At 41.0% G+C, this 18330-nt stretch overlaps 1 protein-coding gene across 2 annotated transcripts; it reads left to right on the top strand.

The window, feature by feature from the left end:
* Nucleotides 1-560: 560 nt before the first annotated feature.
* kif14 (kinesin family member 14) lies at nucleotides 561-18222 on the top strand. 2 transcript variants are annotated; one of them, XM_027289858.1, is made up of 29 exons: nucleotides 561-1774; nucleotides 2052-2306; nucleotides 2437-2524; nucleotides 2617-2715; nucleotides 2970-3022; nucleotides 3128-3158; nucleotides 3432-3539; nucleotides 3758-3874; nucleotides 4044-4162; nucleotides 4432-4604; nucleotides 5334-5481; nucleotides 5892-5955; nucleotides 6175-6359; nucleotides 6593-6695; nucleotides 6806-6963; nucleotides 7119-7266; nucleotides 7580-7726; nucleotides 8854-8986; nucleotides 9706-9799; nucleotides 9972-10095; nucleotides 10776-10885; nucleotides 12066-12166; nucleotides 12544-12774; nucleotides 12906-13093; nucleotides 13606-13785; nucleotides 14641-14763; nucleotides 14883-14957; nucleotides 16422-16575; nucleotides 17035-18222. In XM_027289858.1, the coding sequence occupies exons 1-29, from the start codon at nucleotides 813-815 to the stop codon at nucleotides 17376-17378; spliced, it is 4815 nt and encodes a 1604-aa protein (XP_027145659.1). In that variant the 5' UTR covers nucleotides 561-812; the 3' UTR covers nucleotides 17379-18222. The 2 variants fall into 2 exon arrangements, with proteins under 2 accessions (XP_027145659.1, XP_019112186.2); XM_019256641.2 differs by having other exon boundaries at nucleotides 562-1774; nucleotides 13606-13758; nucleotides 17035-18220.
* The last annotated feature ends 108 nt before the right edge of the window (nucleotides 18223-18330 follow it).

The following is an 18330-nucleotide window of genomic DNA, read 5'->3' as shown; positions in this document are numbered from 1 at the left end:
ATAAAATATTTAAGTCCTTCATTGTTGGGGACCCCTAAAACCCACTCAACTGAACCCCTATCTAAAGTTGACAATAATCTTTGGGGTACATGATCAGCTTTGCATTCTGTAGTTTAAAGAAGTATCATATTACAATACTGTACAAAGTTTAATCAGTCTCTTAAGCCATGTTTTTCCAACCTAAGACTCCAATTGAGTGTGAAAGCTCATTCTCAACCCAAGATCCACATACGATCTGTTTCTGGAGCTTTTTGAAACTGTATTCAGCCTTCTCCTCGGATGATGATGGAGTCTGAGATATTTTGTTTTTGTTTAAAGCTGTGTAGCAATGTACGTCACTCTTCTGTAACGGCTTAATCCTAATTTTAGAAAGGGGGGGAAAAAATGAGTAACAATTTCTCCACTTGGATACATCATTTGTCATGGTTACGGTTGATCTTGCGCCTGACTTTAGAGCAGGATATCCTCGATTGTGCTGCCACCTAGTGTCAGTCTCTGGTAACTACATGTCTCAGCCTTGACGTGACGTCACGGTTTCCAAGAATTCAGCCAATCAGCTGTCAGCAGCGGAGTCAGTTTGAAATTGAAGCGGGCGATGGCGGAAGCGACGAGAGGACAATAACAAAAACAGTTTGCTTGAACGCAATTTATTTTATACAGATGGATTTATTCGTTTTTAATTAACCTATCAGGCTGTGCTGGCGTCCAGTCTTCCATATGTTTTATGTATTTGTTGTATTAGGTCGCGTAACCTGGAGTTGAGTTTCCGTTAGTGAGTTTATATTAACGTTTTGTTTTTGTTTATAGCAGCCATGTCGCTATTTAGTGTACAAGCGAGGAAGCACACGGCTTATTATGATCATCTAATGTCAACATCGACGTCCAGGACGCCGAGCAGAGACCGAAAAGTGACCGACAGAGGTGACATAACATCCGGAGAGTCTGCGTGTGAAGACAGCAGGCTGTCCGATAAAAGCCGACAGGTGAACAGGACCTATGTGATCTCTGCGCTGGCAAAGAGCGCCACTCCTCACCGTGCCCGACTCACTCTGCAGAGGAGGTCAAGGAGGAAAACCGGGGCCGAACCAGCGGATAAGACGATGGTTGAAAGCAGCCAGGATAGCACACCAGCACCGGAGAAGAGGCTGACCCTGCAGCGCAGGACCAGGACTCCCTCGATGGATAAGAGGGTCAGCGGCACCGGCCTGCAGCAAACACCTCTCAGTGAACCAAACGGTAGGGCCCCTGTTTTGATCAGGTCTATGAGTTTAAGAGAGAAAGGAAGAGAAACTGGTGCTCAGGTGGAAAGCCAGGGGAGGCCGGCGCACAGCAGGACGCCCACCTCCTCATTCACAGGTAGGCAGCTGGAGGAACAGGCCCAAACCTTTAAAACTCCCACTAAAAAGACCCCGTTTGAGAAGATCGCCGCCAAGAGAGACGTGTTTGAGAGACTGGCCGGTAAAGAAGTTCCTAAACCAGTGGCAGTCAAATCTGCAAGTTTGGAGAGGCCCAAATCCCGAGCACCACATCCACAACCCGTGCCAACCCCTCGAGTCAGCAAAGCGTCCGCAGGTGTGCTCAAACGACACTCAAAGAGCGCCAGCATCTCAAGCCAAAGAGGAGAGGTGACCCAGGTCAGGACCTCCACTACTGCGCCATCACCCACCGAGCAGCCCCTGTCTAGACCCAGTGGATCTCTGAACCAAAAGGATCCACTTAAGATGGAAAACAGTGCAGTGACTGTTGCAGTGCGTGTGCGCCCCTTCAATGCCAGGTGTGTAATGCGTCATTTACCTGAACTGATGAGTAAATTGTGCAGGAGTAGATGTTCCGGATTGAAGGATTTGTGGTCTCCAAAAGTTACTGCTGAGCCTCCTGAAGGTGTCATCTGATTCATTCAACCAAATATCAGTATGAATTAGTAATGATTGTATTAAGTTTTAGGGTGTTTGACAAATGAAACATTACAGGAACGTACATTTTAGATGTATGATGAGATATGAAAGTGCTCAGATCAGAAACAAAACGTAAATATTTCTGCTCTGTTACAGGGAGAAGGCAGAGAAGGCGCTGCAGGTCATCTTTATGAACGGTCAGGAGACTGTTGTCCAGCACCCGGACTCAAAACAGAGCTACTCCTTCACTTATGACTTCTCCTTTTGCTCGGTGGATGAGTGTGACCCCACCTTTGCCAGCCAGCAGACGGTGTACGAGACACTGGCCAAACCTTTGCTGCTGAGGGCCTTTGAAGGATTCAACACCTGCCTCTTTGCTTACGGCCAAACGGGCTCTGGGAAATCGTACACGTGAGTGTTTTTGGTTTTTGATTTCTTACAGTCGACCATGCTTCACAGAAACTCTTTCCTCTGCTCTCTTGATTTTTTCCTCTCTTGTAAAGTATATGATAATCAGTCAGTTTAACTCGTTATTGTTTAGGATGATGGGTTTCGGAGAAGAAGAAGGTGTAATCCCGCGGTTTTGCGATGAGCTTTTTTCTAGATTGTCCTCCATGGAAAACAAAGAGGTAAAATCTCTCTTAAACTTAAATACATTAACAACCTTCTTTTTTTCCTGCTTCTTTAACTCATCCGATGACCCCTTTTGGTTATATTTCAGGTAAATTGTCATGTAGAGATGAGCTACTTTGAAGTGTACAATGAGAAGATCCATGACCTGCTGGTGGCCAGAGATGAGCCAAACCAGAGGAGCACGCCTGTGAGTAGTTTGCAACGGACTTTTTCTTTTATCATGGCTTGTAAAACTTGTAATGTTATACTTCCGTCTTCGGTACTTTTCTGTTGGAAAATATCAAGTTCCTGCCCAGCATTGAAAAAATCTCCTGATGGTGATGATAGTAAATTTTGGAGCTGCTCATAATGCCACAGGGACATTTTTATGTTTGGTAGCAGTGCTGAGTAACCTGAGAATATGTACACTCAAGATCAAACCCTATTGATTTGTGTTTCCAGCTGAGAGTGAGGGAGCATCCCGTCCATGGTCCCTACGTCGCTGACCTCTCTGCGTATGAAGCCTTTTTTTATTTCTTTTGATATATTCTTCAATAAAGAACAAAGGAATATTCTTGAACCTTTTTTCAGTATTTCTCACTTTTTTTATTTCTTCACAGGAATATTGTGAGCTCATACAATGACATTCAGGTAAGCTGAAACTGCCCGTAATGATATTTTCTTCTTTCTTGATGCTCTTATGAACGAGTCTGCTGTTAGATAGACTAAGAGTCCACGATGAAAGACCTCAACGTATGACTCAATATTAATGTCTTGAAATTACAGTGCAGGCCTACCATAGAGATAACTGCTGAGGATCAAAGATATATCCAAAGTGTAGTGTAGAAAACAATACACTCTGCTTATAACGAAAGAGATTTTATACCAAGACGTTCAGTAATAATTCACTGTGTTCTTCTTTAGGGTTGGCTAAAGCTCGGTAACAAGCAGAGAGCCACGGCAGCTACAGGGATGAATGACAAGAGCTCCAGATCTCACTCAGTCTTCACCTTGGTTATGACTCAGACTCAGGTATGGCCTCTCAACATTGCTGTATGTTACACATCAGCCCCCCTACACAAACACAAAATGAACATATGCTGATGATTGGAGTTGCTACTACACCACTAGAGGCCACTAAATACTACACACTGGTTATCTGCTGCGAAGCCCCTAATAAACAGGGGTCACATGTTTAAGCTCATTGTTACACACAGTATAATATTTTTTTTCCGTGTTCTTGTGTACAGACAGAGTTTGTGGAGGGTGAGGAGCACGAGCACAGTATCACCAGCAGGATCAACCTGGTGGATCTGGCAGGCAGCGAACGGTGTAACTCTGCTCAGACAAGTGGAGACCGACTCAGGGTACACACACACACACGCAGCACGCTGTTTAATTGCGTTGTCAATTAATTGATTTCAAAAATGTGATTTTATTTAGAACCATTTGCTCTTGTCTTTATCTTGCTTTTTTTGGATTTCCATAATGCTGCATGTACTTATTTAAAACAAGACATTCTTACTGTGTTATTAGGAGGGTGCTAGCATCAACAAATCCCTGCTCACCCTCGGAAAGGTCATCTCTGCCCTGGCAGAACAGGCACTGAGCAGAAAGAAGGTCTTCATACCATACAGAGAGTCTGTTTTGACATGGTGAGAGAACACAATGTTGATTTTTGTAAGCTCTCTTTGTTACTGTTTTTAATAAGAAACATAAAATTAAACATGATATTTAACACAGTCTACTAGAGTTATGTGTGATATATGCACATATTACACAAGACTGACCTCTATGGAAAAGAACAAAATTGGATAAATAAATTGGATTAAAAAAAATTCACAAACCCACAGTAGTGAAGCAGATCTCATTTCCGAGCATGATCCTGACCGAGTCCCATTTTTATTTTTATTTTCTTCCGCAGGCTGTTGAAAGAGAGCCTCGGTGGCAACTCCAAAACAGCCATGATCGCCACACTGAGCCCAGCGGGCAGCAACGTTGAGGAAAGCCTGAGCACTCTGCGCTATGCCCAGCAGGCCCGCACGATCATTAATGTGGCTAAAGTCAACGAGGACACAAGTGCCAAGCTCATCAGAGGTGAGACAGACTCACATGCAGTTTACTGGCCACCACTGACTAATGTGCTCATTCACATACTGCAATACACAAGTCTTTGTGTGGATCTGCCATCTTACACAAGCAGCACCAAACATGCCCTTTCTGGACCTAGCAGTGTTGTTCTCACAGGTGTGAACAGTATTTTGAGGCAAACGGAGCATATTCTCAACCATCAAACGCTTTAATATGTGCATGCACAAATTCATTTCCTCTCTGTCTTTCTGTCCATTATCTTCCTCTTTTTGTCTGTCTGTATGTTTCTTTTTCTTTATATGTGAATGTCTACGTTGCCATTTGTGTGTTCCTCTTGATCTATTTTGCTTTCCATCTCTCCCACTTACCCTCCCGTCTGTCCGTCTATCCATCACCGGCTTATTCACTACCCAGTTCAATTAAGGCCTGGCCCTAACCTTGCCTCCGGGCCATATTTATGCACTGTCAGCTGCACATGGCGGCTAACTGTCATGCAAGTATTATTTTTCATAAGGTGATTGCGCTGCTGTTTGACGTTTTTAGCAGTAAGGGGAGCTCTTGCTGTGGATTTCTTTTACATCACCTATCAGTGTGTGATACTCAAAGCAAGTATGACTTAGTAAAGTACAAAGCAGGTCAACGGTCTTAAATAAGTGACATTCAATAGGTGTACTGACTGCTTTTGTACATTAGGTTTACAAAGCCTTTTTGGACAAACTTTGTGTGTTTTTTCAGAGTTGAAGGCTGAGGTGGAGAAGCTGCGAGCAGCTCAGATGAGCTCCCAGGGCATCGAACCAGAGAGGGTTAGGCTGTTCCAGCAGGAGATCTCTGGCCTGAGGAGCAAACTCTGTCAGCAAGAGAGAGAAATGGTCGAGGCCAACCGGTCAGTATTACTGCATTAATTAGAACCTATAACATCTTAGTCTCATTTTTGAGGGGGTCAAAGTGAAAGCTGCAACATGTTACAGCCATTTTAGAAAAAAAATAGTAGTTTTCTTTATATTTTTCATATTCTTTCTTTCTGTAACTATGTGCAGATAACTTTAGATTTTATGTTTCCACTCATTTAACCGTGAAGGTATTTTTTGTGACGACGTTTTTTTCTCATCTTCAATTCATACTTATTATTCTGTTGGGTGAAAAAATACATCATTCAAAATTATTTTGCATGTTAAGGTAGATGTTTTCCCTCTTAAACTTTTGTCACTGGATAGGAAAGGACTGAGCAGGTGATACATCTTAGAGAATCGTGGCAGAATTTGGTGTTGGGTTATTTAACTTCTCCTCTGACAGGGCATGGAGAGAGAAACTGGAGCAAGCTGAAATCCGCAAACGTGAAGAAGCCAAAGAGTTACAGGTAATATTTTGCAGCATAAAATGTGTTTCCATTTTATTTCTTTAACCTTTTGTACAGATGGGACTTTCAATTTTCAACTTTCAATTTTACTATGTCAAGGTTATCGACTTGTGTTCAACAGTACAACAATCTGTTCACCCCGCTAACTCTTTAAAGGTCAAATAACAGGTTGTGTCCACACAAATAATGATGTATGAAAAAAATGTTCTGTGTTTTCAGAAAGCAGGTGTGACGTTCAAGGTGGACAATCGTCTTCCTAACCTGGTCAACCTGAACGAGGATCCTCAGCTGTCTGAGATGCTTCTCTACATGATCAAAGAGGGTCGGACTACAGTTGGCAAGCTCAAGTCTGAGTCCAGTCATGATATCCAGCTGTCAGGAGCCCTCATCGCTGACCAACACTGGTAAAAACAATAATCGATGGAAAAGTTTGGAGACAAAATAGTGGCATGAGCTATTGCACTTTATATTTATTTATATAGTGCTTTATGTTGTCTGTGTAGTCTTGTAGTGTTCCTTTTAGTTTGTTAATCATAATTTTGAATGATTTGAGAACATCTAGCCATCTCTTGATCCTATCGTCTTACTTTTTTCAACTATAACATTATTCAACATTAAAAATATCTGTATGTTTTAGTGTTATAACCAACATCCAGGACACGGTCAGCATCACTCCCATGGAAACTGCCAAAACCTTTGTTAATGGAAACCTCATATCTGAATCCACCGTTCTACACCATGTAAGTCAGAAAAATAACATATCTGAAGTTTGAAGATTATGTCATGGAGTAAGGAGTAAGATTTGTGCAGTGGCAAACCTGAATGAATTTAACTCCTAAATGTTTTTTAGGGTGACAGGGTGATTCTTGGCGGAGACCACTACTTCCGCTTCAACCACCCGGCAGAAGTGCAGTCTGGGAAGCGGGTGTCATGTTGGACGGGTGCAGGGGATGGCCACAAAGACTTTGAATTTGCCAAAAATGAGCTGCTCGCAGCTCAAAGAGCTCAGTGAGTGTAAAAGACCACATTAAAATACTGTACCGGCCATCCTGTCTGTTTTGTTTTGTTTTATTTATTTTTTGCTTTTTTATTGTGGCAACATCCATTTGCGCAGAATAAAAGTCCAAATCAGGACTCCCCTGATCTATCTTTGTGTCTCCCAGGCTGGAGGCAGAAATTGAAGAAGCCCATTTGAAGGCAAAAGAGGAGATGATGCTGGGAATCCAAATGGCAAAAGAGGTGGCACAGAAAGAGCTATGTGACCAGAAGGTGCTTTATGAGGACAGGATCCGAGCTCTGGAGAGAGAGTTGGTATGCAAAAACACATTCTTCTTTCTCTCGTGGTCTGGTTAGCTGCCATTTATTTTCCATTTATGATCATTTTAGAGGTTCAAGAATATTAATCAATGTTTTGACAAGCTAGTGCTGTGTTGACTTTTGACAAATGTTTTGCATTTTTGCAGTCAGTTTTCATAAATGAAACGTACAAATAGTGTACTTTCTTAAACGTGTGTACTATTGCAGAACAGTCGATTAGTCCTTGTCTCGTATTATTATGTTATATGCTACACCCAGTCGATTTGTGCAACCAATTCTAAGTAATGTCGAAATACAATTTTCTCAGAATGGGGAGACTGAGCGGAAGCGCAAACAGGAGTTGGACCAGAAGAGGGTGGCCAGCCAGATGGAGGAGCTGAAAATGTCCAAGCGACAGCTGGAGCAGGAGGTCGACACCCACAAGACACGCCTCCGTCTGCACATGGAGGCTCAGGTCAGATCCCAGGACAACACCTGAGAATGCTAAATGTCCTAATTTCCTTCTCACTTTTAATGGGCTATTTTAGATTCCTGGAATTTTGTTTTCGTGTTGTGGCACTGTTATGGGATTTTTTTTTTTTTAAAGAAAAACCCTTTTAATAAAAGAGACTTTATTATTCTCGTACAAGAAGGAGCGTTAACAGTGCAACACACAAAAGGGGGTTACAGAGAAAAGGCTCCCTGAGGAGCTTTAACAGTTGGTTCTTCTACATTTTTTAATGGGCTTTCTCAGACACCTCCCCACTGATACAGATGATATCATAACATCCTTTTTTTTTTTTTTTGGTTTTCTACTCAGTAATGAACATTATGTTCCTTATCCAGATGACAGTTCCCTAACCTGTCTCTCTTGTCCTTGTACTATTGATTTTGAATTATCTCTTCCTGCAAGCCTCAGTAAAACACACAGGCCAAATAAGGGATGTGCACGAGACAAAAAAAAAAAAAACAGGATACACATAAACACACACACTATATGAATTAAAACACCTCAGTATAATCCTTTTTTATAACGGGCAAATTTTGTTTTGTCAAAAGAGAAAAGGAAATTATTACTCCAAGACACAACATTGTGTACTCTGCTTTATTCTGCTGCCTATCAGCCACAATGTTGGAATATTAACAATTTTACAGGTCTCATGTCTCACACTGATGAGCTAATCATCAGTCAGTTTAAACCTGGAAGAGACTTTGCACCGTCAGACAAACTTGTTCTGTCAGTGATGCAGAGAAGTAGCTGGTAGAGTGGCAGTATCCAAGAGAAGATCCTAAACACATTTAAACAGATCTTATTCCATTCAACGTCTGGCAGTTCTTCCCTTTCTTAATCCTCAGAAGTCACTGTAGTGGAAATCTGGATCATTTCTATATCCATAAATTTCACCATCTCCTTCATTTGCTCATTCTCACCATTTCTAATGATCTAAAATGAGCTTGAGAAGCTTAAGCAAATGTGCTGACTCTGGGTTTTATGTTTAACTGATGTGTTTTGAGTCGTGGAGGCGCTTGGCTTTAGGCATAATGTTTTGGACGGGTGCTTTTTTTAAAAATATTGTGAACCTTACCATGACTCACTCACAGGCGATGGAGGAACATCGTGTGCGTCAAGCCAGGATTGTTGAGGCCCTGGAGGCGGAGAAGAGAAAGATCAGCACTGAGCTGGAGGAGATGCAGAAGAAAAGAGCCTTAAGGGAAAATAACGCATCCCGAATTGGTAAGACCTTTCAAGTTGCTGCTGAGCACATCTAGGAGTTAGGAAGCACAATTTACACTATGTACAGTTCCAGGTGGGTGTGATCTTTTACACCAGACGCATTAAAATAGAGAGAGCTTTCCAGGACCTCATATTCAAATTAACATTAAGTTTCATAGGAGGAGAGAAGGAGGCAGGGAGGTATTTGCAGTTCTCATATGGATGGTGGTTATTCTGTGCAATATACAAAAATAACTGAACTTGAATTTGTATATTATACAATAAACAGTACAACGTACTGTTTGTTTGTTTGCATGTTACTTTTCTCATCGACTGTACAGACATGACCTGTAATACTTTAATACCTGTAATACTTGTGTCAGGCTAAACACAGCAGAGGAGTCAAGGACTTTTTTTTTTATTACCAACCAGCCACATTTATAGCTGCTTTTAATGCTATAATGCTGTATCCTATTTCAGTTTCATTGAGTGTTGTTAGAAGGGGAACTAGGCATCCTGTTGCCTCATGTGTGGCATATTGGCAGTGAGGTCAGCAACATAACCTGACAACCTTGAAGCCGAGTATTTAAATCAAAACTTTCAGAAAAGGCACTATTGCTTTTGGTATTGAATGACTTATTTAGTGGTTTTCAAGTAGGGTGAATCCATTCCATCCAGTGCTATCAAATCCGATACAGATATTCTTTAATTTGAGTGTGTGTTTCATTTCTGTATTGCAGTCTCTCCACAGTGGGATGCCATGAAGTTGTCCCTGATGATTGAGGAAGCCAATAAGATCAGTGCAAAGCTGAGGAAAAACACAGTTTTCAGCAGGTATGGCAAGACAAGATCAGGCCACAGTTTACATGATCTATTCCACTGATTACAAACCTATGAAGAATCAATAAACCCATTAAGGTGTCACATTAATTATAACAGGTTCTGTTTGGTATAATTTCATTTGAGATAAGCCACAAATAATTTGACTTTTCTCTCTCCGCTGTAGACATGAAAGCTGCGATGATACGAACCTGCAGGTGCGGGTTCAGAACACAAAGCTGGCGATCACGACATTCTGGAGCTTGGACAAGTTCCAAAACAACATAGCCGCCATGAGGGAACTCGAGCAGGTCTGCCTTAAATCAGTTCTGCCTTTTCAAGCCATTGATTTATTTGAATTAATGATTGTTTTAATGTCTTTAAACATCTGTAAGCTAGTTTAACTGATTCCTGACGTGGAAACGGCCTGATGTTTGTAATAATGGCTTTAACCAAATTATAAATAAACATGAGCAGGATAACAACAGATGTTCAGCTGTAAGAAGCCTCACCAGACAGGAAAGGCCTAGGGTAGTTTAACAGTTCTCTCCACCTGGCTGAAGACTAGCAGATCAGATGAACTGGAAACCCCAAACTTCTGTCCAGGGTCTTTCCCAATCTTTCAGCCAGTTTTTTTATACTGTAACAATATTATGTGGTTTAGATAGTTTTCTGCTGTTTTTTATTGGGAATGAATTAATATTGTGTATGTCATTTAATCAATCTTCTAATGTGTTCTAAAGTAAAATATGATGCATGGAGAATGAAGCACATTTAGTCAGCCAGCCTGTCTGTTCCTCATTTTGCATATTCAGAGTCTGACATCAACTCAAGTGCAATTGCCAATTTCCCAGGCATTTGACCTTATTTACGTTCCAGAATTGGTTGTTTTATGCCTGACAGAGAGAGATGCCTCCTCACGTTGGCGTGCTTTTCTCATTAAGTTGAATAAATGAGACCGGGCATGTCAGCAGTAGTTTACTCTCCACAGGGGGATTCCACATCTAAAGATGACGATGTGTTTTATGACCCTGATGATGAGTGGGAGCAAGATATATCGGCCTCCTCTGCCTCAACCTCCTCCTCCTTCTCCCGTCGAAGGTAATTATCCAGCTCTTCCTCTCTCCTCCTATCCATCAATCCCTCTTTTCAGCACCTGACGTTTACATTAGATTTCTGGAACTTCATTGGTATTCTTGTTAAATTATCGTGTAAGTGTGTGTGTGTGTGTGTGTGTGTGTAAGTGTGTAAGTAGGCAAGTGTTCAAAAACACCTACAGCGACAGCCTCTCTCTGCAAGTGTCCACCTTGCAGTGTCAGGGCTTGGATGGACAGTTCTTGAGCCTTACAGTGTGTGGGTTTAAACCCACAGTTTTCATGCTCAGCTGAACTCACAGCCTCGTGCATTTTAATGTGAACAATGTGTCAGGCAAGTGGTTGTATATGGAAAGTTGAAAGGTATGTGGATGGAACACAGGGGGGAAAAAAAGTCAAACAGTTTGGAAGATTTTGGTTATTTTCACAAAGTCCTCCTAGTTTCCACCCATGTGATTTACAACCTGGCACATATTTTTGACATTCAACACATCCTTCGTTCTCTCACGAAACGTCGATGTGAAGTGGCTTCCCACAGAATATTTCCCTCTTTATTCTTTTTCCTCTGTTTATTAATTTCATTTCCACGAAGGCCAGGCCAAGGGGGTTTAGAAAAGGAAAGTGTTTCGCCCTCTACAATCCACAACCCAAACACACACAGCACCTATCGTATATGCAGAAACCCCCAACATTTTCCCCTAACATTGTTGTTATTCTTGTCAAGCATGTTTCTGGTGCTCCTGGTAGTGCCTGAACTACCAGCAGACACAGCCAAATCAAACATGGCACAGGCTCTATGGTTCCTTCATGCCTTCTCTCTCCATTAAACCCACGCCTTGGCCTTATGGCTACAGTCTTGGCTGTTTACTGACCTTCAATCCTGTAGCCTGTTCATAATAATAATGGAACTCTATTCTTTACACAAAGCCAATCAGGTCATAATGGTGTCCTGCTATCCAAAAACTTCAAAGGCAGTGCTGAGTGACAGACAGTGGTTCATTTAAAAAAAATATTGGGACAAAGCTTGAGCTGCAATCAGTATAATGGTTTGTCCCTGATCCTGTAATAAACAGCCTTTGCACTAAGCACCAACTCTGAATGACAGCATCGACATGTCTAATAATGATAAATGTAAATGACTTTAAAAAAAAATGAATATAAATGTAATGTAACATGTTTGGCATCAGGAGCAGGAGCTTGTTGAAGAGCAAGAGAATCTCTGGTCGTCTCTACGAGATCCGGGTCCATCCGATTCAGAGCCTCCACAACAGCTCCTCGCAGTCTGCTGGTAAGACGTCGAACAAAATAACTGAAATATTTTCAACTTTCTGCTCGACACCATGAAACACAAGTAAACTGGGGACATTGAGGTGATGGTATTGGTATAGTAGTGAATGTAACTTTCGAGCCACCACAGTGCACAGAAACCTGTTCTTGATGTTTGGAGAGGTAGAAGGTTACAAGTTGATTTTACCTGAACAAAAAAATGTAAATCTGAAGAATGCTACACACATTAAAAGATAATTTATTATTTTATTTTTTTTCCCTGTTAAAGTAAGACTGAGTGCTGCATCGGATACATTTTTGCTATGACACAGTGTTGTAAGAATGAGGACTGGTGAAATCATTTGTGCACACCCCAATTCTTCACTGTGACTGTCGCAGGCTTCATGGGTGTGGTCACACCGCCCTCCACCCATTCCATCAGCGGAGACTCTGCCATGCCAGGCATCTGCAAGGAGTTGATTGGCCAGTCAGTGGCCCGTCTGCGTGAATCTAGAGGGATTGAAGAGAGCATGGCAGACAGGCTGGCCTCTGATCTGTACCTGGTGTATGTGGCGGTCCAGACTATATCTGACCTATATGACAGCATGGATGAAGACAGCCAGGAGAATGGTGAGATTCAACCTAAAATTAAAAAGGAAATTAAAAAATGTTTTAAGGAAATTGTCCAACTAATTAAACTATTCTAAAATGTCCAGGATATATTCAGATTTCAGATTTGTTTTGTTCTTTTTCTCCTGCAGTGTTTGTGTGTAACTTGGTGGCCCGGACTCAGCTGGTCAAGGCCACCACAGCCATAGAGAATGCAGCGTTTGTTACCATGCAGTGGTTGGCCAGCGTTAAACCCTCCTCCGGCCTGCTCTACACCCTCACTGAGGAGCTCAAAAGCCAAGTCAAAAAGATGGGAGGATTCTTTCAGCTCCTCATTCAGGTAAATGACTGTGTGCATAAATGGCCATGCAGTGACATTATATTGTGCTTTTTGGGGCATTTGTAGTACAGAAATTAGTTGAAAAGAGCATGAAATCCGAGCTGACAAATGATTTTCACTTTAGTGTGTTTTTTGTTTTTGACACGGGGTTTCTAATCAAAATGCACAGCATTAATTGGCGTGTCTTAGCTCTGAGCTGTTTGAGCTCTGTCTATGGAAATGACCAAGCGGAGGGAATTTGTAACCTTGAGCCCCAAACAGAACATGAATATATGGAAAATAAATCTAAATTCCTTACCAGCCTCAGCACCTAAACACCCAATTTTCCTCTCTCGCTCCTGATTTTTTTCACATTCTCCAGTATTTTAATTTATTTACTCCCCCCTTCAGACTATGTCGGCCGCTTTGTTGGTTTGCTGCCATTGATTTACAGTTAAATCAATTTTAATTCAACCTGTTTGTGCCGACTTGATGTTGACAGAAAATGAAAATTTTTCTCTCTCCCCGTCCAGGCTTGTGAATCCGAGATCGCATCAATGGTGACGGAGGCACGGAGGAAGAGCAGTCAGTGCCTGGACGCTGCATTGCTCACACTTGGCCACCTGGCGGCAATGACGGGCATGCAGCTGAATGCTGTGGAGCGGGTTGCCCAGGCCACAGGCAAGGTAACACCACCATTAATACCACAGCAGGTACGATCCCTGTCAAAACTCTGGGGTCTGCTGTAATCAAGCCTCTATTCCACAATACTGGAGAATGAAATATTAGCTGTGTGTATAGGGTAAAGAACACATTACAGGGTGGGGAATTATTGAGCTGGATAAGGATGCGGCATGTTTGATTTGTTGATGTGCAGGTGCAGTGGTATCTCATTATATTGCGTAAACAGATGGATATGTAAGGAAATGTTTCAAACTGTCAGTGTTTTTAAAGGTGCACAGCATACAGTACAAATGTCCCAGTGAAGGGCATGATGAGATTCTATTACATTGCCTTCGCACATGTCTAAGTGATAACAAACATTGCTCAACCAAACAAGAAAAGACTGCTAGAGGAAATTATTCAAAAGACTCCCAATGCTGGAGACAATTTGCCTGAAATATGATTTCTGGAAACTGTAGTGGAAGAACACCAACAGTGATCAATGAGAAAAATTGTGGGCTTTGGACTTAGAGCTATTATTTGAGCAGGTTGAATCATTGTAGACACAGTATGTCAGCTGATAAACAACAAGAAATTATAGTACAGAACTGCCAAACTAAATTTGAGGTCCAGAGAAAACCTGACGTTTGTATTTTTACACTGTAAAATATTACTGCTTAGTGCATCTTGGTCACAATTCTTAGGAGGTTGAAGGTTTAGGGAACCAGCTGTTCCAAATATCCAGAATAACCTGCCTCAAACATCCAGTATTGTTCAGGATATACTTCTCATACTATTCTAAACCATTAAGGATGCCCTGTTTGTTGTATTTTGTAGCTTTTGGTGACCGACCAGAGAAATGCTCTCACAAATATGCCTTATCTTACATGGTTACTTCTTTCCAGCAATCCGCTGTTATGAGTCTGCTAAAGGGGACCAATAAGGGCGTCCGCTCTCTCTTAGAGGAGAGCCTCATCATTGCCAGAGAAATGCTGAGAGAGGCTCAGCTGGCCTACCCCAGGAACCCAGTAAGAGATCATAACCTGCCTGTGTCATTTATTGTAGTGAAATTATATCCTCTTCTCACACAAGATTTTGTAAATAAAAAAATGCAGTGTCATCACTGATAAGCCATCTCTGCTTACAGGTCCTCCAGAGTCTAAAATCCAAGACTCTTGATTTAGCCCGTGCTCTGCAGAACTACATGCATCGCCATATCACGGTGAGTTTCAACATCGCAACCACCTACAAACCATTTATGGTAAAATTGTAATAAGGCTTCTAATTTCTGCACATCTTTTGAATCTTTTGTAAAATCAGTTATTGATTTGCAGTGACATGGGTGTTAATTATGCTGGCCCCAGTAGAAATTTAACCAGTAGCTCCTCAGTGCTTTGCCCCCATATTCTCCATTCTTTATTTGCTTTTGTCAAAAATGAGTTTTAAGTGTCATGAATGAAAAAACAAAAAATACTGATTACTATGTTTGTTTGTTTTTTGTTAGGTAGTCAGAGAAAAGGAGATAAAGCTATAGTGTACTTCCTCTGAAGTGAAAATATTACATTAACACAAGATTTGGCATTCATTATTCCTAAGTATTTGAAAAACATAATTTATTGTCACAAATTAATAACAGCTTATTGGTATCACAGTCTTGTCTAAGCAGTACCTCATACTCTACTTTGCCAAGAATTTAATTTTAGATTTCTTTTAAAAAATCGATTTAGTGTCATTAGCTATCGGCTATCTGCAGCTTTATTTTAAAAAACTGGTATTTGTTTGGGCAAACTGTGACTAAAAGACAGAGTACACGCTCAGCAAAGCTTCCCTGGATATGTTACGGTTAAAAACAATCTTGCATCTTGACACAGGCTTAAATGTTACAGATTAATACCCTCACCCACAGCAGCCCCGGTAAAGATGCCACTCAGCCTTTATTGCTCCTGTAAAGCTCAATGCTCTGTAGGCTTATCTCTCTGCAGTCGTCCCTTGACAATCATTCAGGTAATGAATGTGTTGAATGAAGTGGCATTAGTCACAGCTAACAGGCTTGTTTGCCGTTATCTTAGCCACACAAACTAGCAGGTTTTTTTTTTGTTAAAACCAATCATTGACATATATAGTCGCAGGGGCATTTTGCTGCCCACAGTGTTATTGTAGTCAGATAAACCTGAGTTATAGCCTGAGGCAACTACTTTCATGGAACCAAGAACCGCACATGTACATGATGGGGATGTAAACGCATCTGTAGCAGACAGTGTCATTAAAATTACAAAACTGTCCTTATAGTTGGTGGTCAAAAAGCAGCTATATGAATGTTGTTTTATTTAAGCAAAAGGTAGGGACAAAAACTACTTAAATCTCCCAATGAACAATTATACACAGGAACTTTTACTCGTAGTAGTTAAAGAATGTAAATTTAAGGTAAAATGGCAGAATGTGTGCAGAAGTGTGTGCTGGAGTAAATGGCATGGTGCAACAATTTTTGCTATACTGCAGTGAACTGAAAGGGAGGCCATTAGATTTATGTCATAGAAAGTAACCATGGACCATTACAATGGAAGCCCCATTTATCCTGTGACATCATTTGCATGCATATTGTGTTTCTTTGTAGTGATGTAATTGTTGGTTATGTTACATTTAACACTGCTTATTTTCCCTGTCGTGTGTTCATGTTTTCAAACAGGAGAGGGAGACTGACACAGAGCAGGTGGAGGAGGTGGAGGAGGAGGAGGCCTCGGTTTCCCATTTGCAGAGACTGGGGATTACAGTGACCAAGCTGTTCCAGCTGAATCAGGCCATCAGACAGCTGCATTCCTCTCTGTCTACCGCCCTGCGAGGTGAAACTCCTGTTACCACTTATCCACTGTATCTTACATTGTACAGCACAGAAATGTATCTCTTATCCCAAGCAGTAGAAGAAACAGTATGTCAAGAGCCAATGCCGTTCGTTCATGCTTTTTGCCCTTTTCATTTTATAAAGATGTTCTAAATGTCCACAGTATAATACAACTAAGAAGCAATTTCAGAAAAAAGCAGATCCGTAGATCTTCACTTTTACACGATTGTAGAAAAATGTTCCGTATTTTAATTTCTATCACTCACAATGAAAGGATTAAAAATGTTGCTGAGTGAATGAGTATGTAGTTCTGCATGAACCTAGTATGTATAATGAACTATTATGCTGTGACAGTTAAAGTTAAACTATAGTTTGTTTGTTTTTTGTTTCAAGATAAATGTAATTTTGAGCATGACTTTCGATGATTAGTTATGAAGTGGATTATTGTTATTCTTTCCAGGAAAAGACAGAGACTTCAACCTCGGCAGCTGCAGAGAACTAATCTCCTCTGCCAAGGCTGTCGATGAGCTGATCACTGGTCTGTCCAAGGAGGGAGCAGTAACGCTGGCTCTGCGACTTCCCTGTCTTCAGAACGTCATGGCTGCACGAGATGAGCTCCACTCTGCCCTGCAGTCCCTGTCCTCCTGGAACCAGCAGGATCCGGGAGCGAACAGAAGCTCTTCCGCTTCAGATAAGAGCACAGAAGATGAACTCTTGTCTAAAGAGAGTGCTACCACTCATTGCTCTGTTAGAAATCGAGTCGTGAGTAAGAGTGTACTCTCTCCCTCCAGGTGTGACAACTAAAAGCAACACACATTGGGTGTAATGTGCATTTATACCCTATGCTATTTTTTTATGATGTGCTCACATCATGTACGATTTACTGTAAAAGTGAACTACTGGTAATAACAAATGTGTCGTGCACTAGACACTGCACGGACTCTAGTGCCATTCAAGTTGATAAACAGTTGTTAAATTCACATAAAGTCAACTCAGTGAGTCAATATGAGCAAACAAAATAATACAATACGTGGCTGCTTCGAAATTTAATAAGTAATTTGGCACTAAGAGCTTTAAAGGTATTTTAGATATAAGCATTAAGACTTAAGTCACCGCAATATGTAGAGTTCATATAAGAGTCATTCTTGATGGATTAGCAGAGTTAGAATACTTGGCAGTAAGGACAATGTTTACTTACAGGATTACTTACTTATTTTTCAGAGGCCACTAAATTATTTTTGTTTTTTATTATTTCAAACATGTAAGATTTCAATACGCAGGTGGCGTTATGTTAAAAAAAAAATAATGAAAGGCTTTCTCCCTATTCTCCGCTGTATATGATTTCTTTCTTGTATGAATATATATATTTTGTTCTTTGCAGAAAGTTTTGCTCTTTTATGTTGTATAACACGTACTGCAACAATTTGCACTCAGAAGGGTCTTGTATACTCCATGTTTCTCCTAAATACATGTATTCCACAAAGTGTTTTATGTCCTTTTTACTGTTCACTTTGTAAAAATTTGATATGTCAAAATAATGTAACAACTTGTGCTTCCGCAATAAATTCACATGGCTTGATTTGACAAAGATCCAAACCTTTCGTAACACAGGTGGAGTCCTGATGAAGACTGACACTAGCACTGGAATCTACATGGTGAAAGTGAAAAACGTTTATCAAAACATTCATATACAAATTTCTTATTTGGGTTACCTTGTTGTGATTTTAAATACTCAAATTGTTTGACTCCACAGATT

The sequence above is a fragment of the Larimichthys crocea genome, chromosome XVII, assembly GCF_000972845.2.
Source record: "Larimichthys crocea isolate SSNF chromosome XVII, L_crocea_2.0, whole genome shotgun sequence".
Classification (NCBI taxonomy): domain Eukaryota; kingdom Metazoa; phylum Chordata; class Actinopteri; family Sciaenidae; genus Larimichthys; species Larimichthys crocea.
This window is presented reverse-complemented; position numbering and strand designations above follow the sequence as displayed.

Bases quoted from the DNA above. Each gene is read 5' to 3' on its own strand.
- kif14 (XM_027289858.1), top strand. From the start codon at position 813: ATGTCGCTATTTAGTGTACAAGCGAGGAAGCACACGGCTTATTATGAT. The intron at 3,023-3,127 runs GTATGAAGCCTT...ATTTCTTCACAG, and splicing joins TACGTCGCTGACCTCTCTGC to GAATATTGTGAGCTCATACA. The intron at 13,094-13,605 runs GTAAATGACTGT...CTCCCCGTCCAG, and splicing joins TCTTTCAGCTCCTCATTCAG to GCTTGTGAATCCGAGATCGC.